Source organism: Anomaloglossus baeobatrachus, chromosome 1 (genome assembly GCF_048569485.1).
Source record: "Anomaloglossus baeobatrachus isolate aAnoBae1 chromosome 1, aAnoBae1.hap1, whole genome shotgun sequence".
Taxonomy (NCBI): Eukaryota; Metazoa; Chordata; class Amphibia; order Anura; family Aromobatidae; genus Anomaloglossus; species Anomaloglossus baeobatrachus.
Genome location: NC_134353.1, coordinates 354,695,771 through 354,720,137, shown reverse-complemented (window position 1 = coordinate 354,720,137; position 24,367 = coordinate 354,695,771). Strand labels below are relative to the sequence as shown.

The following is a 24,367-nucleotide window of genomic DNA, read 5'->3' as shown; positions in this document are numbered from 1 at the left end:
ATTAAGATGTAGTACTCATCCCAGGTAAGGAGAGGTTAATCGCTGGTGATTCTCACATTCACAAACCACAAACAGGTGCTTTCCCACCGGAGGATGGCATGGGGTAGATATGGGGGGTGGCCATCACGAAGCATGGCATTTTCCCGGACAATAGGACAACCACCTGGGGGGCGGGCACCACTTGGGGAAAAGGGAAAGAACATCTTTACACATAGTCAGTTAGCCCTGGGCACAGCTTGGGGTGAGGAGCACAGTCAGGACTTCGGTCCAGGCATATTCTCTCTACCTTCACACTCCTGGGAGCGCCATAGGACCCGTAGCTTGGAGCAGGCAGCTCAGCCCGGGTTCTCTACAGCTACACTGGATTCCAGGGTCTGCAGATAGTGCAGGAAACCACTGTGGTCCATTCCATATTTCACGTACACTGGGATTGGAGGGACCCCGACCAGAAAGGACTCACAATGGGAACACCGGCGGTGACCATCACGGTGGTAACCGGCAACCAGGACTACGAGTAAAGAAACCTTGAATCGGCTAAACAAAGTGTGGCCATACAGACTGACCTGGTACTGGAGTATGTGTGTAAGAGCGGAGGAAGCACTAAAGGGATCATTTCTGGCACGTATAAAGATATACTACATACCTTTCTTTTAGACTACCCAATTAAAACTAAATCTAAATGGGAGGAGGAAGTTGGGCCGATAACGGAGGAGGTGTGGGAGAGTATCTTAGAGTATGTCCCTAAACTTTCCATGAGCGAACCAGCCAGACTGTCTCACCTATACGTGATTCACCGGGTATATAGGTCTCCTTTACTGATGTTTAAGATGGGGTTGAAAAGGAATTCGGAGTGTCCAAGGTGTCAGGGATCTGACGCAGGTATTTTTCACATGATGTGGTCTTGTCCGAGACTGGTCTCCTTTTGGACTAAGGTTATCCACAAGATAGGAAGAACATATGGGTGTGTCCTTCCCAGGGAACCAGTGATATGCCTATTGGGATATGTTGAGGAGCTTGGGGTGGAAAATACTATGAAAATTGTCATTGCTAGGCTGCTGTATGCGGCAAGAAAGCTAATCGCCAGGTCCTGGATTAAAAAAGACCCCCCGACCAGGGGAGAGTACATTAAAAGGGTGAAATGTATTCTTCAGCTGGAACGGGGAGTGTATGAAAGAAGGGGGAATGTTAAAATGTTTGAGAAGCTATGGTCTCCTTGGCTGCAATGCGAATAAGACGAGTGATGGACCAGTAAACTGGTCTGGGACCGGGATGGCCGTCTGAGACCTCTGATGTGTGTGTTTTGTTTTATTTCTGTTACTAGTTGTTCCTCCTGCACAACGGGATGGTTGCTATACTAAAGTTGGAGGGTATTATAAGTGTGTACTATATGGGATGTAGTATTGGGGAGAAGTGTTGCTGCCGGGGTGGGGGAGGGGGGCGGGAGGGGGAGTTAAAGGGGTAATAGATGTGATAAATTTAATTTGGATGCCGATTTGTTATTCTGTTGTATGTATTCTGTTTTAATAAAAAAGTATCTGATTTAAAAAAAAAAAAAAAAAAGAAACCTTGAACCCGCAGAGACTGTGTCCGCCTTTCCTTGCCGTCGCCGTCATCGGGCGCTTTGGCGCCCGCCATTAGTGCTCCCCTCATCATCCTCCCTGGGGCCCGCTCCACCTATGTGGAGCAGAAACATCTTAGCTGCTACAACCATCTTCCCCGGAGGATAGCGACAACAGCAGCGGCTAATCCCTGGCCGCGTACCGCAGGTGGCGTCATGAGACAAACCTCCACCATCAACCTATTCTCATCCACCCCTTCTTTATTGTACACCTCGGGGCCATGAAGCCGGGTAGGGCCACCCGTGACATCCTCAGACCCGACATCACCAGGCCTAGTGACGAGTAAAGTTAACCCCTTGCCCCGTGGGTGCTACACAAGTATCTGTATCTCATGGATCCCCATTGGCTTGTATGGCCAAGGCTGATCTGCAAACACAGGTCAGAATAGGTTATGCTCGGAGTCTCACGGATCTCACACTGTGTTCGGTTATTTTCACAGATGTGTTAATCGATCCATTCAAGTTTATGGGTCCATGTGCGGTCCGACAAAAATACATCACACCAGTCTGAGTGTACCCTAAATCATACTTGCACCCAAAAATTGGACACTGTCAGATGTAATAATTTTGGTATTTATTGTTTGTATTAATGACTAATGCTTTGCTTTTCCGGAGTCTCTCTATTGCTGCTTTTTTTGTATTCGTGTAGTTGCGAGTGACAAACTGTACAACCTGGCATGTAGAATGTTTTGTCGTCTATGATAGTTATCTTTGAAGTATGGAGAGCATTTCCTCATGAACTTACATTTAATAAACGTAATCCTAAAATAATAAATGCATGCATAATAAAATCACAAACAGTTGTGTGATTTCAGAAGTGCAGCAATGAAAGTACCCCAAGCTTCTCCACAGTGCACTGCATCAAATAATTGGTCACATTACAGCATAGTCATACATAACACATACACTGTTGAAATAATAATAGATGTAAGGGTTCCTTTAAAAGAAATCTTTCAGCAGGTTTTTGCTATGTAATCTGAGACTAGCATGATATAGGGGCAAAGATCCTGATTCCAGCGGTGTCACTTGCTTTACTGGTTGCTGCAGTTTTGACTAAAAATATTTGCTGCAGATCTAGCAGTAGAGATGAGCGATCCTGAACGACAAAGATTGGAAAATGTTAAAATTAGATGATCTTTAGCCGGATCGGATCGGGAACGGACATCCGTTCATTTACCGCAGTCAGTGATCTTGCCAAGAATTGGTAAATTTTCGGATGGCAAAAACCCATCCTCTCCCTGCCCATCACAGCCATGTGAAGTATTGGCAAAAAAAAACCAACAAAAAGGTTAAAGCAGTACATCCTTACTGAGTCTCCCCACAGCTGTAACTGCTCCTGCAGCTGCAGCGCTACTTCTGTGGCTAATAATTATCCCTCATTCATATTCACTGCTTTCTCCAGCCACCGGTGTCTCTGATTGGCTGCTGTTAGACCCCGCCCCCAGACAGTGTCTGTGATTGGTTTGAATCACAGATGCTGTCTCTGGGTTTCTATCTTGGTACATAATAAATAAATAGATAAAATAAATGGTGTAGGGTCCCCCCCATCTATTGATGCCCGCAAAGATTAAACACCCATGCGCTTATCTTGGCTGTGTATCAAAATAGGAGGAACCAAATGCAGGCTTTATTAAAAATTATTTAACTAAATAAAAAAACTACATATAGACCCGTCTAATTTTGGTACCCAGCCATTATAAAGCCTGACTGCTGGGGGGCTGGTATTCTCAGGCTGGAGAGACCCATGCTTATTGAGCCCTCCCAAACCTAAAAATAGCAGGCTGCAGTCGCCCAAGATTGTCGCATCCATTAGATGCGACAATCCCAACACTTTATCTGGCTCTTTCCGATTGCCCTGGTGCGGTGGCAGTCGGGCTAATAAGGGGTTAATGTCTGCTCAGAGCTGCCACTAAGCCCTAGATTAGTAATGAGAGGTGTCTGAGACCCCCATTACCAATCTGTAAGTGAAGAGAAATAAATACAAACACTGAAAAAAATCTTTTTGCTTGAAATAAAGACAGAAAGGCAGCGTCTTTCACCACTTAACCCCCAAAAACCCAGGTCCGACATAATCCACATGAGGTCCCAGGACAATAGCAGCTCTGCTACATTACTGAAGGCACTGTGTGCGATCATGGTACATGACCAAACACTGTGAGCTTCAGGCAGAGACTGTCACATGCAACAATCTTGGGCGGCTGCTGGCTGCTATTTTTAGACTGGGGGGCGCCCAATAACCCTAGGTCTCCTTAGCCTGAGAATACCAGCTCCCAGGTGTTGGCTTTATCTTGGCTGGGTATCAAAATTGGGGGGAACCGAATGCTGGTTTTTTTTTTTAAACTATTTATTTAAATTAGTTAAAAAGCCATATGCGGTTCCTCGTACTTTGATACACAGCCAAGTTAAGTGCACGGCTGGGGGCTGCAGCCTGTAGCCGTGGCTTTATCTGTGCTGGTATCAATAGATGGAGGGACCCTCCACCAACTGTTTTATTTATCATCATTATAAGGACAGAGGCAGCGTTTGTAATTCCATCCAATCATAGATGTTGTCTCAGAAGGTAGGGCGTGGTCCAACGGCAGCCAGTCAGACGCCGGTGGAAGGGGAAAGCAATGAGTATGGATGAGGGATAATTGTCGGCGCCAGAAGTAGCGCTGCAGCCATGGGGAGACTCCGTAAGTCTGTACTGCTTTAACCCTTTTTTATTTTCTTTCTTTTACAGCCCCCCTACAACACCTCACTTTTGCCTCCCATTTCTCAGGCGGGCTCTGCGATCCTGAACCAATCCGATCCTTGGCAGGATCGCTCATCTCTATCTAGCAGTTCTCTAAATGCTAAGTTCGCCCTCACCATTGATTGGCCACTTCATAAATTGTGCATAATCAGTTTGTGAGGGTCAGGGTGTACCTGATTGCAGGTTTACTAGTCTTCTACCTATAATCTATCTTTTGCTGATAAATCTAAACTACACAAAGAAGACCAGTAAGTTACATACCACTGTATTCCGGGTCTGTGACCCTACGTTATGCTATTCGATTGGGTGGCAAAAGATTCTTTTCAACACAGGTTTGTTAATTTGATCATAGGAATTTTGGCTCTTCAAAAGTATGCAATTCCACCTCACTTTAGTTTGTCTGCTTTCATATATCTCCAACTGGTGGCCAAGTGAAGATCATTTGGACATTTAGCTTTAGGCTCACCCCTTCTCGGAAGAATAGGGTCCATTAACCCCCAGTCTACAAGACGAGGTGGCTAATTAGACCTATATCCAGCAGTGAACTGACAGGGGGTCACTCTCTGCATTGAGGTTTTTGGTGGTAATTTAGACATCCAAGCAGATTGCATATACTTGGACACCTATGCATTTAGTCTGGATTCGGTTGCCTGACCTTGTAGAATAACTTAAAAATGAAGTAAACCAATTCTGTAAAAACTCTTGTCCTCAAATGGAATTTATTACTCAAACATACGGAAATAAAAAACGGATACAACGCGTTTCGGCGGGAACAACTGCCTTCCTCAGGTATCTAAATAAAAATGCATTTTTATTTTTATATTTGTATCCGTTTTTTATTTCCGTATGTTTGAGTAATAAATTCCATTTGAGGACAAGAGTTTTTAAAATCATTACTACGGGGAGCGCGGCCACTACAGAATTGGTTTACTTCATTTTTAACTTTTTCACCTGTGGTAATCCGAGCCAGGACCATACACAGGATCAATTCAAGGCAAGCAGCAGACCCGGATAAGGAGACTTTGGAAAAGTCATATATGCCTGAAGTTTTGTGGCAAAAGGTGAGTGCATAAAACTTCAGTAAAAAAAAGGGCACCAGAGAGCCGCTTTGATAACGCGCTGAGATCGGCGCCGCGTGTTTGTTTTTTATTATATACCCTGCAGGGAATCACCTTACTTGTAGAATAACTTGTAGGTTATAAATTACTTTGTAGAAATGTATCTAGCTAGTAAACCTTTGAGCTCTACTGTCAATGTTCACTAGACATTGTCCTGAGCGCAGATCACTGATACATGACCATAAGGGCCAGTTCAGTAATGCCGGCTTTGATTTCACACCTAATGACTCGAAGGATTGAGCACATAATTGACGTTTTTTGTTCCAATGAAAGAGATCAACTTCAGATTCCCCGGGCAGCAAGACATGTTTTTTTTCCGTCTTAAAGGGGTATTCTCATGTTATTAAATTATTTTAATTAGACAGCATGGAAATAAGCAAGTTTGCACAAAACTTGCTTTATCTATCTATTGTCATTTTCTTGCTGTGAGAGCTTTTATCTTCCATAGTGTGAAGGTACATGCACACATAACGAGATCGCTAGTGAGATCGCTGCTGAGTCACGGTTTCTGTGACGCAGTAGCGATCCCGTTAGCGATCTCGTTATGTGTGACACCTACCAGCGATCAGGCCCCTGCTGTGAGATCTCTAGTCGTTGTAGAATGGTCGAGGCCATTTTCTTCAAAGGCGATGTCCTGCTGGGCAGGACACATCGCTGTGTTTGACACTGTGTGACAGGGTCACAGTGACTGCTGAGATCGTTATACAGGTCGCTACTGCGACCTGTATCGTTCCTGCATCGTTGTGAAGGTCTGACTGTGTGACATCTCACCAGCGACCTCCCAGCGACTTACCAGCGATCCCTATCAGGTTGCATCGTTTTCGGGATCGCTGGTAAGTCGTTGTGTGTGACTGGGCCTTAAGATCAACCACATGAACTTGGCTGACTGTGCACAGTGTACACAGGAGAGGTGTTATCTCCTAAAATCCCAGCCACATCTCTCCAGACTTGCTAAGCCCGTTTCACACATTTGGCATTTCGCTAGATTGCCGGATCCGGCGCACTCCAGTACAGTGTGATACAGTACGATGGCATTGCGGCAACCTCCGGTCATATGCTGTCATGTGACCAGAGCATGTGACCGGGGGTTGCCGCAATGCCATTGTACAGTATTTACACTGTACTGGAGTGTGACGGACCGGCAATCCAGCAAAATGCCGGATGTGTGAAACGGGGCCTTAGCTGCTCACCTCCCTCCCCCTTCCTCTGAACTCCTGACCAGTTGCTCTCATCAATCCTCCATAATCTCAATACCTGACTCCCAAAGTGTCCAGAGCAGATTTCTTAATCATTACTCTCACTTTTTTGTGCATACTCTTATCTCTATATGTAAATACAGTGATAATGGTGTAGACTTCAGACCAATGACAGTGGCAGAAGAAAACTGACCAGAACTGTTAATTAATCAAGCATTCCTGCTTCCCAGCAACAAGGAAGTAAGGAGACTGCAGAGCTCTGAGCTGCCCAAGAGACAACTTGAGAATACCTCTTTAAAGGCATGTATTTGTGTCAAAAAATAATTTTTGTAATTAGATTTCAATCAATTTTTACACCATTTCCATTCTATCAGTCAGCTTGCTATGAAGTATGACGGGGAGTTTATTACTCTTATCTGTATTGTTCTGAGCTCTTCTGCTGATTTATGGCCACAGACATCGAATGTTCAGAGAAGTAAAGCATATATAAAAGGAAAACTGTAAATGATTTTTCTATATAAATGCATGCATTTAAGTTAAAAAAAAAAAAAAAAACACCTTAGTTGGACAACCCCTTTAAGAACATAGCCATTATTATTGTGTTACCAGTTTTATCAGGCCTCAGTCTGTCCACATAAAAACATCAATACGGGCAAGTAATAAGACCTATTTTCTGTTGCTAGCATGGCCTTCACAAATGACTATAACGTCACAGCCGGCGTTATTCGGGTGATTTGGGGTCACTATCTGGCACGTCTACTTTTCTTTGTGCAGTAAGGCCTGAAGAATATCTGATGTTAAATAGATGTGATCTCCAGATCTAAACTGATTACAAAACTGACACAAATCACGCGCTAATACCAGTTTACATCATTTGTCTGAACTGTCACCCATTGACCTAACAATGCATGCTAAGGTATCCATAGTGGAATTGTGAATCACAGCAAATCTGGCTGCAGCACTCCCATGTTGGGCTGTCACAGCAGCAATGGGACGTACAGTGTCTGGCTGTAAAGTGATGGAATGGGAGCAGTAGGGGGGGGGGGGGAGGAGAGGATTCATTATTTTAACACTTGCAGAACAGTTTTCCAGAAAACTGTTAGCTGAAAATCCTTTTAAAGTGTATTATATAATATCAGCCATCATGAATGTATGAGATGGGAACACCTCTTTAAACAACACTGGCTTAAGCGGGCTTTAGACGCTGCGATATCATGACCGATATCGCTAGCGTGGGTACCCGCCCCCATCGGTTGTGCGACACGGGCAAATCGCTGCCCGTGGCGCACAACATCGCGCGGACCAGTCACACTACTTACCTGCCTAGCGACGTCGCTGTGACCGGCGAACCGCCTCCTTTCTAAGGGGACGGTTCATTCAGCGTCACAGCGACGTCACAGCAGCGTCACTGAACCGCCACCCAATAGAAGCGGAGGGGCGGAGATGAGCGGGACTTAACATCCCACCCACCTCCTTTCTTCCGCATTGTGGCCGGGAGGCAGGTAAGGAGAGCTTCCTCGTTCCTGCGGTGTCACACGGAGCGATGTGTGCTGCCGCAGCAACGAGGAACAACCTCGTTACTGCTGCAGCAACGATATTCAAGAATGGACCCCCATGTCACCGATGAGCGATTTTGCACGTTTTTGCGACGATGCAAAATCGCTCATAGGTGTCACACGCAACGGCATCGCTAATACGGCCGGATGTGCGTCACAAATTCCGTGACCCCAACGAGATCGCTTGAGCGATGTCGCAGCGTGTAAAGCGGCCTTTAGTCAGATGTGGATTTTCAGCATTGAAATATAGTACTACTGTATGTAAGTGTTAATTTCCGCCACATATCTGTATATGAATTTAAAGGGAATCTGTCACCAGCTGTTTGCCACCTAATCTGAGAGCAGCATAATGTACTGATGGAGACCCTGATTCCAGCAATGTGTCACTTATAGGGATGCTTGCTGTAGTATTGATAAAATCATTGTTTTATCAGCAGGAGTTCATTACTAGACCACTTGTAAACCTTCCATGTAGTCTTATTAATTAGGTCTGTATAGCCCCTCCCTCAACACAGATTGGCAGCTTTCTGCCTATGCAGTGTTCACAGAAAGCTGCCAATCAGTGGTGTGTGCGGGGCTACACAGAGCTCAGCATTCAGGGAAGTGATAGATCTGTGACAGATAAAACAGTGATTTTATCAAAACTGTAAGTAACACATCGCTGGAATCAGGGTTTCTGTCTCTACATTATGTTGCTCTTGGATGGGGTAGCAAAAACCTGGTGACAGATTCCATTTAAGTAAACTATATTATGAATGAAATCATCACGCTCTGCTTCAGGCCTCATTCACACATCCGTGTTTAAGCATGTTCGTGAAAAAATGGATTAAATACTGATCCAAGACACTGATGACACCGGTCACATGTTCATTTTTACCATCAGTGTTTTTCACTACATACCTAGAGATATTGCAAGCATTGTACTATCCTTTGCAATGGTGAATACAGATGTGATCCATGTGCTGTATGTGTTTCTCACTGACCCAGAGACTTGTAATAGCCCTTTCTGAAAACAGAAAAAAACAGACACATCTCTGTGAGTTTTGCACATACACACGGTTCTTGAAAAAACACTGACATATGCACAGCCCCATAGGCTATGATGGGTACATGTTAATAACAAGGATACATGTCCTGGAAACACGGACGTATAGTCATGAATCTGTGCTGTGCAAACGGCCAGAACATGTACTGATAAGGAACTGTCAGAAAAGTGATACATAATGGGGGGACCCTTAAGGCATAACCATCGTTTTAATTTTTATTTCATAAATCAATAGTACACATGAAAATAAGCAACTGTGTACTATATCTTATCAGACAAATCTGCTCCTTTCTCTGCCAAAATTGATCAGTCATTATCATTATTCTCAGTTATGAGGTAAAATCTGTATTCAGTGAAGACAAATAATTAAAGGATAGTAAGTAGAGATGAGTGAACCCGACATTCAGACTTTTCTAAAAAAAAAATCTCAAAAAAACAGTTCGAGTTCGGAGATCGGGTGCTTTATGTATGCAAACCCATCACGCGAGCATCACTGTGCTCAGGTACGCCCGGTGCTCAGCCCAGTGCAAGCAGTGTCTGACCGGCTGACACCGGGGGTAACAACAGCGCGATCGGATGTAATGTGCAACAACAACAAAAAATGCTGGAAAATTCCGCCCAACTGCCCCCTGAAGTTATCTGCATGTGCGCAGAGACCTGAACTGCCCAATTAGTGACTTCCATTGGGGTTCTGATCAATAATTAAATATATTTTAACAATAAGAGGTACTTTGCACGTTGTGACATCGCTACTGCAATATCGTCAGGGTCAAATCAAAAGCGACGCACATCCGGCGCCAGTAACGACGTCGCAACATGTAAAGCCTAGATGCACTGATAAACGATCGCAAAAGCGTCGTAAATCGGTGATCTGTGTAGCGTCGGACATTTCCATAATGTCGCACCAATAGCAGATACGATGTTGTTCCTCGTTCCAGCAGGCAGCACACATCGCTGTGTGTGAAGCCGCAGGAGCGAGGAACATCACCTACCTGCCTCCACCGGCAATGAGGAAGGAAGGAGGTGGGCGGGATGTTTACGTCCTGCTCATCTCTGCCCCTCCGCTTTAATTGGCCGCCTGCCGTGTGACGTCGCTATGATGCCGCACGACCCGCCCCATTAGGAAGGAGGCGGGTCGCCGGCCAGAGCGACGTCGCAGGGCAGGTAAGTGCGTGTGAAGCTGTCACAAGATATCGTATGTGCGACGGGGGCGGGTACTATCTCGCTCGGCATCGCTAGCATCGGCTAGCGATGTCGCAGCGTGCAAAGTACCCCTAAGTATATTTTAAAGCAGTAAAAATATAAACTAGACAATATATATATATACACAGACACAATATAGTATAAAAGAGCCAAACTCTACCAGAGTGTGGAACAGTGCCTGATTCTAGAAATCCCAAGTCCCACACGTTTCGCCGCTTATGCCAACAGCTTCATCAGGGGGGTCCCCTTTTATGCTATTGTGTCTGCATATATCTTTTGTTTAATTTATATCTTTACTACTTTAAAATATATTTATTGTTATATCAACCAGAATATTTATTGCATTATATTTACTTACAAATTGCCAGATGCATGCATTTATCTATGTGCTGAATTATTTTTTTATCATATCGGCTCTTTTCCCTGATGAAGGGGTAAATTGTGTATTTTTGGAATATATTTTCAGCCCCTCTTTATCATATAGGCTCTTTTCCCTGATGAAGGGGTAAATTTTATATTTTTGGAATATATTTTCAGCCCCTCTTGTTTGACACGACATGTGTGATCATTCTGTTTGTTTATAATTGTTTTTATATATACCCACTTGTTTGTTATGTACATGTCGATAGTTGCATTTTAATTATTTGGGGTGTACATCATGTCTCTGCCTATATTTGCACATAGGCAGAGACCGGTCAGTGCAGGGCAGCGGGTGGGGAGAATATTTTAATATCGGACCATGCCCATGGATAGGTTCACTTTAAAAGGAAATAAAAATTAAATAATAAGATGCATTCTTTAGTTGTAAACGGAATTACGTTTCCTTTTGGATATATACCGTAGATTTCACCTTTTCTTGGATGTAGAATGGTTACATGGAAATATGTCTTTTCCCATCCGTAGAAGAAGGATATGAGGCTAACAATGTGCCCTTTGTGTCCGGCACTAGTAGTGTACTGCGGAGACATGCTGTGAAGCTGCTAAGGACAGTTGTAGCTGTTTGTGAACACAACAGATAAGCTCAGCTCTTTTATCACATGCTCACTTTGAAATGAATAGACATCCTTGTACTGAGGAAGAAGTAACCCAGTTTTAGTATAGCTGACAGAGCCGCAGTTAATGATGTCTGAATCTGCATCATTCTTGGATTATAGTTGTAATATGGAAATTCTACAGTGCCTTGAAAAAGTATTCCTACCCTGTGAACTCTTTTGTACATTTATTCACAAGACACTGACAAACTTAAGTGAAATTTAATTGGGATTTTATGTGATATACATATACCAACGCAAAGTAGCAATTACTTGCGAAATGCAAAGGAAATGATTATATGGCTTTCTAAATATTTGAAAAATATAAATGTGAAAATAGTCGTTTGCATTCTATAACAGGTTTTGCTCCAGGATTGCCCTGTATTTAGCTCCATCCGTTTTCCCATCAACTCTGACCAACTTACCTGTCTCTGCTGAAGAAAAGCATGATGCTGACACCACCATGTTTGCTGGTGGGGATGGTGTTTTCAGTGTGATGTGCAGTGTTAGGTTTCCTCCACACATAGCATTTTGCCTTTAGCCCAAAAAATTCTAGTTTGGTCTCATCTGACCCAGGGCACCTTCTTCCACTTCATGGCTGTGTTCCCTACATGGCATGTGGAAAAAGGTGCCCTGGTCAGATGAGACCAAAGTAGAAATTTTTGGGCTAAAGGCAAAATGCTATGTGTGGCGGAAACCTAACACTGTCCATCACTGTGAAAACACCATCCCCACTGTCAAACATGGTGGTGGCAAAATCAAGCCGTGGGGATGGTGTTCATCAGCATGGGCAGGGAAGATGGTCAGATTTGCTGGGAAGATGGATGGAGCTAAATACAGGGCATTGCTGGAGGAAAACCTCTTTAGATAACTTATTGATCAGGTAGGGGTCTGACTTCTGGGATCTGCACCGAATGGCAGACCAGGGAACTTTTATCCCATTAAAATGGAGTGGGAGAGCGCATGTGCAACCTGCATTCCATTCATTTAATTTGATTTTTCCAGTAGCCACATAGAGAATGATTGGAACATCCGTCCTACCACATTATTTTGTAACTGTGATACAAGTTCCTCATCTGAGAAAAACATTTTCCGATCTGCCGATCGGTGCATATCCTTAAGTTATCTTTTATCCTTGGGAAAGGGGATTACTTGCTTTCACCTGACAACCCCCTTTAAAACTTTTCCTATACATATCGTACATATTGGTATATTTTCATGAGTTTCTCATGCTTTTTGACTTACTTTTGATTTTTTTCACATCTTTTGTTATTGTAGGTGGTTTTTCAACTGTGTTTCTTGTTCGAACTCATGGAGGACTACGATGTGCTCTGAAGAGGATGTATGTGAACAATGTGCCTGACCTTAACATTTGCAAGAGGGAAATAACTATTATGGTAAGTCACATCATAGAGACTGAGAACACCTAAAAAAAAAGGTAGAATGCTATCTGTACTCTTAGGTTGCATGTTTATGTAATGTATTTGTTTAGGAAAATCTGGGGCAGAACACACTTCCAACTACGTAGATGAAATGTTTAAAATCTCACCTTTACCGTGTGGCAGGTTTCCACCGACCATTACACACGTGGTGAGGATTTTAAAAGAGATCCATATGTTTGTATCCTTAGGCTATGTGCCCACGCTGCGGATTTCGCGCGGATTTTGCGCGGATTTTGCGCGGATTTTGCCGCGGATTTGCCGCGGATTTCCCGAAAATCTGCAGCAGCGGCACTTCCAAGCCATTTCAATGGCATTTTGGAAATGCTGTGTCCATGCTGCGGATTTTTCCGCTGCGGATTTGCCGCGGATTTTGATCCGGAAAAATCTGCAGCATGTCAATTGTTTGGTGCAGATTTGGTGCGGATTTTTCGTTTTGAATGGGGAAAAAAAAAAAAAATCCGTGGTAAATCCGCGGCAAATCCGGGTGCGGATTTGCCGCGAAAGTCGCGGATTTTCAGGCAGAAAAATCCGCAGGTACCTTCTACCGTGGACACATAGCCTTACACTTCAATACTTGAAAGGGGTTATCTGGAATAAACATATTCATGACTTGTCTATAGGTACAGCCGATACACCCACCGATCACCTGTTATCTGCTGTGGTGGTTGGATGTAAACAATATACTGTATTTTTCGCTTTGTAAGACGCACCTGATTATAAGACGCACCCCCAAATTTGGTGAAGGAAAAGAGATTTTTTTTTAATGTTAAATGGGGTCCATCTTATAATGCCAGTGTCCGTCTAACAAATCATATAGGGTATATGTCCCTTATAGCCCCCATCCTAAAATTAGCCCCCTTAATCTGGATATGGCCTCCTTATATTGAATATAGCCCCCTTGTGCTGGCACATGTTCCCCTGTGCTGCCTATGGCCCCCTATGGATTGCACACGTTCCCCTGTGCTGCCTATGGCCCCCTATGGATTGCACACGTTCCCCTGTGCTGCCTATGGCCCCCTATGAATTGCACACGTTCCCCTGTGCTGCCTATGACCCCCTATGGATTGCACACGTTCCCCTGTGCTGCCTATGGCCCCCTATGGATTGCACACGTTCCCCTGTGCTGCCTATGGCCCCCTATTAATTGCACACGTTCCCCTGTGCTGCCTATGACCCCCTATGGATTGCATACATTCCCCTGTGCTGCCTATGGCCCCCTATGGATTGCATATGTTCCCCTGTGCTGCCTATGGCCCCCTATGGATTGCACATGTTCCCCTGTGTTAGATATCGCCCCCATGCTGCTGCCCATAGTAAAATAAAACACTCTTTCCTTACTTCCTCCAGCGCTGATCTCCCTCCTGTCTCCCTCTGTGCTTCTGTTCCTCCACTTCCTGGTTCTTGGTGCTGGTCATGTGATCGGCACAGCAGAGTGAGATTATCGCTGCGTGCCTGATCACAGTGGACGCAGGGACACCGGGGAGAAACGCTGGAGGGGGTAAGTAAAGCTTTTTTATTTTAGGATGAGCAGCAGCATGGGGGCCATATCTAACACGGGGGGGCATGTGCCATCACAGTGGGACGCAGGCTCATATAATATGCACCGCTGCCCCAGCCCGTCACTGCGGTGCGGTTTCAGCACCACGCTGATGGACAGCGGCTGTGCATATTATATGAGCGGGAGCAGGAGATCTAACGCTGCCGCCCGCAGCTTTCACCTGCCCCCAGCACCGCTCCAGAGCGGACCCTGCAGTGTGTATGTATGTGTGTGTGTGTATATATATATATCTGTACCCCCCCATCCCCCATGTATTCGGATTATAAGACGCACCCCCTACTTTTCCCCCAAATTTTGGGGGAACAAAAGTGCGTCTTATAAAGCGAAAAATACGGTATATAGCATGATCTATGAATAGGTCATCAATATGTTAGTCCCGTACAGCAGTTTAATCTGACTTAGTTTGGTAGTCTGTAGGGTTGAGTTGCCATGGTCTGGCATCCACTGTGCTCCCCTAGGTCACCTAGACGAAGTTGCTCTTCACTTTTTTGGCTGGCATCCTACGCCAGTATCCTGGATGCCTTATTGTGGAGTATAGTAAGCCCAAGAGGCGTCAAATATGTCAGCAGAAGAAGTAAACACTGCTCTGTTCCTGCTGCTTTCATAATATTGTTCTCTTCATTTCAATAATTGCATCAGAAATTTCCTTAAAGGGGTATTCCCATCTCCAAGACACTATCCCAATATGTAGTAGGTGTTATAATAATAATAATAATAATAATAATAATAATAATATTAGCAAACACCTCGAATTAGAAATGTAGTATAGTTCTCCTGATATAGCCATGTCTCTTACCTCATGTGCAGGGCATTGCAGCTTTGTTAGTTGGTTATAGTTGTAACCATAGATACCAAAGCTGCAGTGCCCTGCAAATGAGGTAAGAGGCATGGCTACATCAGGAGAACTATTCACATTTCTAATTGGTGGTATTTGTTGCTAATATTATTATTATTATTATTATTATTATTATTATTATTATTATTGTGCATACTACTTATTGCGATAGGAGCTTGGAAGTAGAAGGGGCCTCACCCTGCCGATCCGAATGCTGCAGTTGAGGAGATGACGTTCCACCAGGAAGCTGAAGAGGACCGTTTGCTGGACGAGCCTGTGATCCCCGCGTCCAGGCACCACATAGAGGCTCCTGTTCAGAAGACAGATCAGATGACGACCAAACTCAGTAGGCATCCTCATGCCTGGGAAAAGCTGACAGGGGCACTGAGGACGCCCCCGGAATGCTGTCGTCCTGGATTGTGCGGCCAGGAGGGGGCAAGCAAGGTCCATTCAGGGTACCAGGGGTGAAAGTGCCCCTATCCCCCACCGATAAGTCCAAAGGAGCAAGGTAACCATAGTGGCTCCGATCCCCTTCTAATCCTATGGAATTGCCAGGACAGTTTCACCTGCACTCGCCCTCCGCCCTCTGCAAATCTACCATTAACGATTCACAGGCCACCGCCGGAGGCACATCGACCCTGGATCTCTTCCTAGATGGGTGGGACACTGCAAAGTCCCCCGAGCCCACCCTGCTCTCGAGAGAAGCCGTCACTCCACGCACCGACTTCCGCGTCTTTAACCCGGCTGGGTGATCAACATCGCTATTCCGCCTTCTGGTGACGGAGAGAACCTGGGGTTGGGCCTAGGATGAGACCGGAGACAAGGGCCGACCGCCGCTTGCGGGTCCACACTCACGTCAGTTACAGGTCCAGAGGAAGGCACAGCGTCATCCAACAACACACAGGTTCTCCAGGCAGAGGGATGAGATGAGCAGGAGCGCAGCCATTCCTCGCCACCCACCTGACTGGCCTTGACTAAGGCGGGCTTTGCATGCTGCGACATCGGTAACAATGTGTTACCGATGCTGCAGCGATAGTCCTGCCCCCGTCGCACGTGCGATATCTAGTGAAAGCTGCCGTAGCGATTATTATCGCTATGGCAGCTTCACACACACATACCTGCCGTGCGACGTCCCTCTGGCCGGTGACCCGCCTCCTTCCTAAGGCTGTGACGCCACACGGCAGGCGGCCAATTGAAGCGGAGGGGCGGAGATGAGCAGGATGTAAACATCCCGCCCACCTCCGTCCTTCTCATTGCAGCCGGGAGGCAGGTAGGTGATGATCCTCGCTCCTGCGGCTTCACACACAGCGATGTGTGCTGCCGCAGGAGCGAGGAACAACATCGCACCTGTCGCTGCACTGGCATTATGGAAATGTCGGAGGCTGCAGTGATGATACGATAACGACGCTTTTGCGCTCGTTCATCGTATCAAAAAGGTTTTACACGTTGCGATATCGACTGCGACGCCGGATGTGCGTCACTTTCGATTTGACCCCATCGACATCGCACGTGCGATGTCGCAACGTGCAAAGCCGCCCTAACACTTCAGCAACCAGACTATCCATTCTTCAATAATGTCAGAGGTCACACTGACCCTCTGACAAAAATGCGGTCTATAAATAACCCCACATTCCTTGCCAAAACACCACATAAGATGGCCATATGATGGCCAGTGTGACCTCTAATTAACTGACCACCAGCCAACCAGCTATTAGCTACTGGAAAAATTTACCATCACTACCCGGCAACCCAGATGCTCACACATTTAAAACACAAGTAGTTGCCCAACCTGCGATCCTGTGTTGCCATGTTGTCCCCTGCTATTCGCTCAGGAGACATTACATTATTTTCTGAAAGAATGTCCCTTTCCTTGAGGACAGCCAATATGTACAGCATGTAAGGATCCTGGAGGTCCCCAGTAGTCTGCGGAGGGCTCATCATCAAGTGTTTAATTCCGCTATAGTACCATCACATGGGAGATGGACCATTATAAGATGATTATTGATTAAGGTCACAAATGAGGAACTTATCTTTATTAACTCAGAATATGCTGGTTTTCCAAATCCCTTTCATTTTCAATTTACTATTGCCTTGCTTGTAATCGTACACTACATCGTCTGAATGAAACTAAATTGAGATGAACAGGAAAATCAATTTTTTTTTTTTAAAACTAAGTGTATTGGACTAAAATCTATGGACTATTACTATTCAATCATCACGTACCAAGTCCTTTCCAAATACAATGCTGTCGTTGCTTCAAAGACAAAAGCCTCTTAGACATTACCATCAGTGGAATAGTACAATTTAAAGGGCGTTTAAAAATAGTCTACCTTTCGTACCGTGGCATTTTTTTTTTTTTTTATTGCCGAACAGAATAAATAAAATTACATGAATTATTCATCTTTGATGTTGAATTCTGGGTGAAACATTTGAAGGTCTTTATCAGGGAGGTTGAAGGTTTTGTTCTGTAGTTGGGTAAAATCCATAGTACTTAATGCTATAAAAATTGTAACGAGTCCAAGAATATGCCTTAAAATAACCAACATTAATTTGAGCTGTGTGATGCGGTTTGGAAATCGCAATGGTAAGTGTATTTGGAAAATGTTGTCACAGTTGATCCCCTATTGTCTATTCTCAAGCTTAAGATTGAACATTGTATTATGACGCAGGGGTTAGCCCACAGGCAGCAACTAATATTTAGGACAATCTGAGCTTCTACCTGTGGGCCAAGGCTCCAGGGGCACCCATGGCCAGTTTGCTCTTAAATGTAGTCTTCTTCGCCACCATGGTTAGCATGCATGCCTGTAACAATATTGAGTAGCGGTGTCGCCACAGGAAGCCATCCCTAGGGTCCTGCCTGGTGCTGTCTGTATGACTCAGCCGGTGCATTGACGTTATCGTGCACAATGTGTCATCAAACACTTAGCTGGCCAGAAGAAGATAGAAGCAGCACAATATGGGATCATCTGGAGAGGACATTACTACTTTTTTTCATAACATGGTTGGGGGAGAGCACAATCCAGTTTCGGTAGTGGTGTGAGAGAGTACATGCAATTATAATGAATTTGGTGGGAGAGAGAGAATACTTGCAATTGCTTTAAATTGGGGAGGGGACATGTAATTATAATAGGTAGAGGGTGGAGAAGAGGGCATAGAATTACAATGAATTGGGGGTGAGAGAAGTCACGCAATTGTAATGAATTGAGGGTGGAGGAGAGGACATAGAATTATAATGAATTAGGGGTGAGAAAAGTCACGAAATTGTAATGAATTGAGGGTGGAGGAGAGGACATAGAATTATAATGAATTGGGGGTGAGAAAAGCCACGAAATTGTCCTCTCCTCCACCCTCAATTCATTACATAGAATTATAATGAATTGGGGGTGAGAGAAGTCACGCAATTGTAATGAATTGAGGGTGGAGGAGAGGACATAGAATTATAATGAATTAGGGGTGAGAAAAGTCACGAAATTGTAATGAATTGAGGGTGGAGGAGAGGGCATAGAATTGCAATCAGTTGTGGGGGTGGAGGGTGATAGAGCACATGTAATTGCAATAAAATAGGTGGTAGGAGAGAGGACATAAAATTGTAATGAATTGGGGTAGAGAAAGGACACGTAAGCGTAATGAATGGATAAGGGTGGGGGAATGAACATGTCACTGCAATTAATTGGGATTGCTGGTAGGAGAGAAGACATGGAATTGAATTGGGAGTAGGAGAGAGGACAACAAATTCCATTGAATTTGGAGGTTGGGCTGGGAAAGAGGACATGTAATTGTAATGAACTGATGGTACGGATGAAACAAAAGACGTAGTTGTAATTAAGTGTGTGGGTGGGAGAGAAGATATGAAATTGCAATGAATAGGGGGTGGAAGAGAGAACATGTAATGGTAATGAATTGGGATGTGGGAGAATGGACATGTAATTACAATAAGTAGGGGGTGGGAGAAAGGGCATGGAATTGCATTGAAACGGGGGGTGGGAGAGATGACCTGGAATTGTAACTATGTAGATAGCGAAGAGGACATGTAATTTCATTGATTTAGAGGTAGGAGAGAGGACATTGTAACTGCAATAAATTGTAGGGGAGGAGATGGAACATGAAATTGATTTGGGGGGTATGGGTGGGAAAGTGGACATGGAATTTATATGAATTTGGGGTGATAGGCCAGGGACTTGTAATGAATTGAGTGTAGAGACTGGGGAAAAGTGGCTAGTCATAGTTAAAAGGCAGAGTGGTGGCTTATTATTTTATATTTTGAATGAATGGTTGAACAGTGGATAATTACATATTTAAATGGTGTGGTGCATATCTGTTTTAAGGGGTACAGTGTGGGGGTTTTATCTATGACACAGCCAGAGTCGTTGTGTTTCCACAGCCCAAACTGGATTTTTCTAAGTGGCTCTAGGTGCCATTTTAGTTTGAGATCACTAGTTATAAGTCTTATCTTAATTTGCTTGTGGTTGTCATATAGCCAGTTTTTCTAGAACTACTTGATGGATGGGCTTTTATTGGCTCAATTTTACCCATAAAATCTCTTGGTACCACTGCTGTTTTAAAACAAAGATGATAATAATAAAAAAAAAAATCAATATTGCAGACCTGCGGAAAATGTGGTCTAATGTTACAACTGAGCCCTTCAACTCATAAACCAGGGGAGCTATTAATCTCCGGTCCCTATACAGACTAGGAGTACTCTAAATCTGTCCCTGTTTTGTCCCTGCCTAAAAGTGGAGGTTGGCACGCTAAAGTTACGCAATAAGGCCCTCACTCAATGTTGGCTGACTCTGAGCATCCTTAGCTGCACCCTAAACCATAAACCAAGTGTAAAGGTACCGTCACACATAACGAAATCGCTAGCGAGATCGCAGCAGAGTCACGGTTTCTGTAACGCAGTAGCGATCCCGTTAGCGATCTCGTTATGTGTGACACCTACCAACGATCAGGCCCCTGCTGTGAGATCTCTAGTCGTTGCAGAATGGTCCAGGCCATTTTCTTCAAAGGTGATGTCCTGCTGGGCAGCACACATCGCTGTGTTTGACACTGTGTGACAGGGTCACAGTGACTGCTGAGATCATTATACAGGTCGCTACTGCAACCTGTATTGTTCCTGCATCGCTGCTAAGATATGACTGTGTGACATCTCACCTGCGACCTCCCAGCGACTTACCTGCGATCTCTATCAGGTCGCATCGTTTTCGGGATCGCTGGTAAGTCGTTGTGTGTGACTGGGCCTTTAGTGGAACCCCTCAAAATCTTAAATCAAACAGAATGAGAGAATGCTGGAAAGGGAAAAACTCAAACTGCAGGGACAAGTAAAAGTGATAACTCAGCAAGATTATTCTAAACTGAGGAACTGGGACTCCAAACATCCATCAACCTTGGAATATAGCCAGCACTCAAGGCATATGCATGGCGAGTATAATGGCCTCTTCCAAGATATGATAAGGCAAACAAAGTGAGAAAGTGAATGCACCTGAATAGAAGTAAAACAGAAAGGAAAGACAAGAGGACTAACAGCAGTTGAACCGAGACAAAACAGGCTGTGGTCCAACAGAGAGAGAAACCAACCACAAAACCAGAGGTTGAGCCCCGAATAGATCCTTGACACCTCTATTCCTGAAAACTGTGGTGAACTGGAACACATTGTCACCTCCCCTCCACCCCTACCCCACGTCTTGATTTTAATTGTATCTATATCCTAAGTATGCATAAACAGTTGACTATAATGATGGAGCGGCGAGCTATCGGCTTCCATTCTTCAGTCAGTGGAACAGACTCTTAGCACAGTGTAACAGTGTCACTAGATGGCACCTACTGGGCAGAGCCTTCATCCAGCTGCTGAGCATAGTGGAGCAGTGCAGATGAGATTGGTGAGTAGTTTGTTTATTTTTAATTGTCAGTTGGTATTTGTGGGGGGTAATATGTGGTGGCATCATTATTATGTGGAAAATTATAGGGACATCATAGTGTGTGTAAGGAGAGGTTTTTGAGGGCATCACACTGTGTATAGGGAAGGGGTTTTGAGGCGTTATACTGTGGGGTATCATATTGTCTAGTGAGGTTATCATAGTGTGTGATGAAAGCTGTTGATCTAATACTGTACATCTATATTTCCTGTAACTATACCTGCCTTGAAATCGGTAAACTAACATCATGGTGGATTTCCATTGTGACTGTTTCCATTTTTGTAATGTTTTTAATTGATCGAATAAAGTCTACCCTTAGTGGTAGAAGTGATAGGGGGATTAAAGCAAGTGCGCTATACTTACTGAGTCTCTGGCGCATCTGTAACTGCTTCCAGGCTGCTTACTCTTTTTCTGGGGTCGCTCATTATTGCTCATCCATATTCACTGCTTCTCCCACACACCGGCAGTCCTGGCATCTGTGATTAGTTGCAGTCAGGCGTGCCCTCAGCCTATGTTACAATGTCTGACGGTTTGTGATCACAGACCCTGTCTGCGGGTCACTATTGTGATATAAAAATAAATAAATAAAAAAATTGATGCAGGGGCCTCCCATTTTATGATACGCAGCAGCACAGCACAGATAAAGCATACAGCTACAGGCTGCAGCCCCCAGCTGCACGCTTATCTTGGCTGTGAATCAAAATAAGAGGAACTGCATGCGGCTTTTTTTTATTATTTACATAAATAATTTTAAAAAATGGCGTGCAGTCCCCCCCAATTTTGATACCCAGCCATGATAAAGCCCGATAGCTGGTGGCTGGTATTCTCAGGCTGGAGAGACCCATGTTTATTAGGCACCCAAGCCTAAAAATAGCAGCCTGTAGCCGCCCAGGATTGTCGCACTCATTAGATATGACAATCTCTGCACTTTACCCGGCTCTTCCCGATTGACCTGGTGCGGTGGCAGTCGGGGTAATAAGGGGTTAATGGCAGCTCACAGCTGCCACTAAGCCCTAAATTAGTAATGGGAGGCATCAATGAGACCCCACCCATTACTAATATGTAAGTGAAAAGTAATAAACACAAACACTTAAAAAAGCCTTTATTTGAAGTAAAATGTAAACAACAACACCGTCTTTTACCAATTTATTAACCCCAAAACACCCAGGTCCAATGTAATCCACACAAGGTCCTACGACGATTCCGGCTCTGCTACATCTGAAGTGACCACATCTAAATAGAACAATGACCGCCCGCTGTGAGCTTCAGGCAGAGACTGAGCAGCAGTAATGAGCAGTGGCGTCATTCACGTGATTTGTGGTCAAAGCTGGAGGTTCCCATACTCATCCACCTGTGATCGCAGGTAATCGGACCTCAGGTGACCTCAGTGAATTTACCTCAAGTGAGGTCACCAAGTTCACAGACCTGCATCTCCTGGGATACTTATTAGGAAAACGCTCCAAAGAGCACAACGTAGTTGTATGTGGGGATAATATGATAAAAACCCCCACAATTGGCACAAACTCAAAAGCATGATACATATGCAAGAGAACCAAGAGTTTTTGTGTGCAGAAATAAACAAATTTTATTAGATACAGAAGGTGAATAACCATAAAATCACATAAAATCCATTGTTTACAGGACCCAGAGCTGGGATACATGCCATCAGGATACCTCTATCCTGATGAAGATTTTAATATATCGTTGTTCGAAACGTACGTCGCCGTTGTGAGGTTGTTCCTGTGACCAGGCTGGGCCATACCACCCCACCACTAACTGGTAGATATACCGAAGATAGCATGGCAATTGCCGCGATATGATGGGGCTTTTGAGGGGTAACATTTCTGACAGGTTGATACTGCTTAAAGTGCACTCAACATATGCACTGGATTGGGTGCATACTATATTATTGTTGTCTGAAATTGAGCCCTGATATGGCATGTATCCCAGCTCTGGGTCCTGTAAATTGGATTTAATGTGATTTTATGGTTATTCACCTTCTGTATCTAATAAAATTTGTTTATTTTTGCACACAAAAACTCTTGGTTCTCTTGCATATGTATCTCCTGGGATACTACAGAAGGTTTTTTTGCATTGTTCCTAAGCTTATGGACGGTTGGCACCCCTGCTGTCCCCCCCGCCCCCCGTTGAAAACACATGAATAATCAGATGAGTTATGTGTATGGAGGAATCAGAAAAGATCGCGGTCTGCCAAACTTTCAGCCGATCGTTATAACGTGTATGATCAGTTTCAGAAATCTATTGGATAGCCCCTGTAAAGGCTAAAATAGTGTCCATAGTGGTTGTCCCACTGCTTTAGTATTGTCTTGATGGAAGAGGAGAAAAATTAAAAGTTCCTATAGTGGAAAGTGATTGTACAACTGGACCAGTCCGTAAACTTTAAAAATCAATAACCCCGGCGGTGTAAAATACAGTGAAGAAACAGAAGGGAATGTTAAGACTCTACAGAGAAGGACAATTCAAGGAGTAAAGCGGGCTTTACACGCTACGACATCGCTAATGCGGAGTCGTTGGGGTCACGGAGCTGGTGACGCACATCCGGCCGCATTAGCGATGCCGTTGCGTGTGACACCGATTAGCGATTTTGCATCGTTGCAAAAACGTGCAAAATCGCTAATCGGCGACACGGGGGTCCATTCTCAAATCTCGTTACTGCAGCAGTAACGAGGTTGTTCCTCGTTCCTGCGGCAGCACACATCGCTGCGTGTGACGCCGCAGGAACGAGGAAGCTCCCCTTACCTGCCTCCCGGCCGCTATGCGGAAGGAAGGAGGTGGGCGGGATGTTACGCCCCGCTCATCTCCGCCCCTCCGCTGCTATTGGGCGGCGGTTCAGTGACGTCGCTGTGACGCCGCACGGACCGCCCCCTTAGAAAGGAGGCGGTTCGCCCGTCACAGCGACGTCGCCGGACAGGTATGTATGTGTAACGGGTCTGGGCGATGTTGTGCGGCACGGGCAGCGATTTGCCCGTGTCGCGCAACAGATGGGGGCGGGTACCCACACTAGCGATATCGGGACCGATATCGCAGCGTGTAAAGTAGCCTTAAGGAATTTCTAAGAGGAAAATCTTTAAAAAGGTTGAATGAGGCTACGAAAAATG

The 24,367-nt window shown here is 44.7% G+C and overlaps 1 protein-coding gene across 1 annotated transcript in view; it reads left to right on the top strand.

Moving 5' to 3' along the window:
- BMP2K (BMP2 inducible kinase) overlaps positions 1-24,367 on the top strand; it is a 276,469-nt gene that overhangs the window by 83,138 nt on the left and 168,964 nt on the right. The window contains 1 exon segment of the mRNA XM_075352427.1: positions 12,780-12,898. Coding sequence (XP_075208542.1) covers positions 12,780-12,898 — 119 coding nt within the window.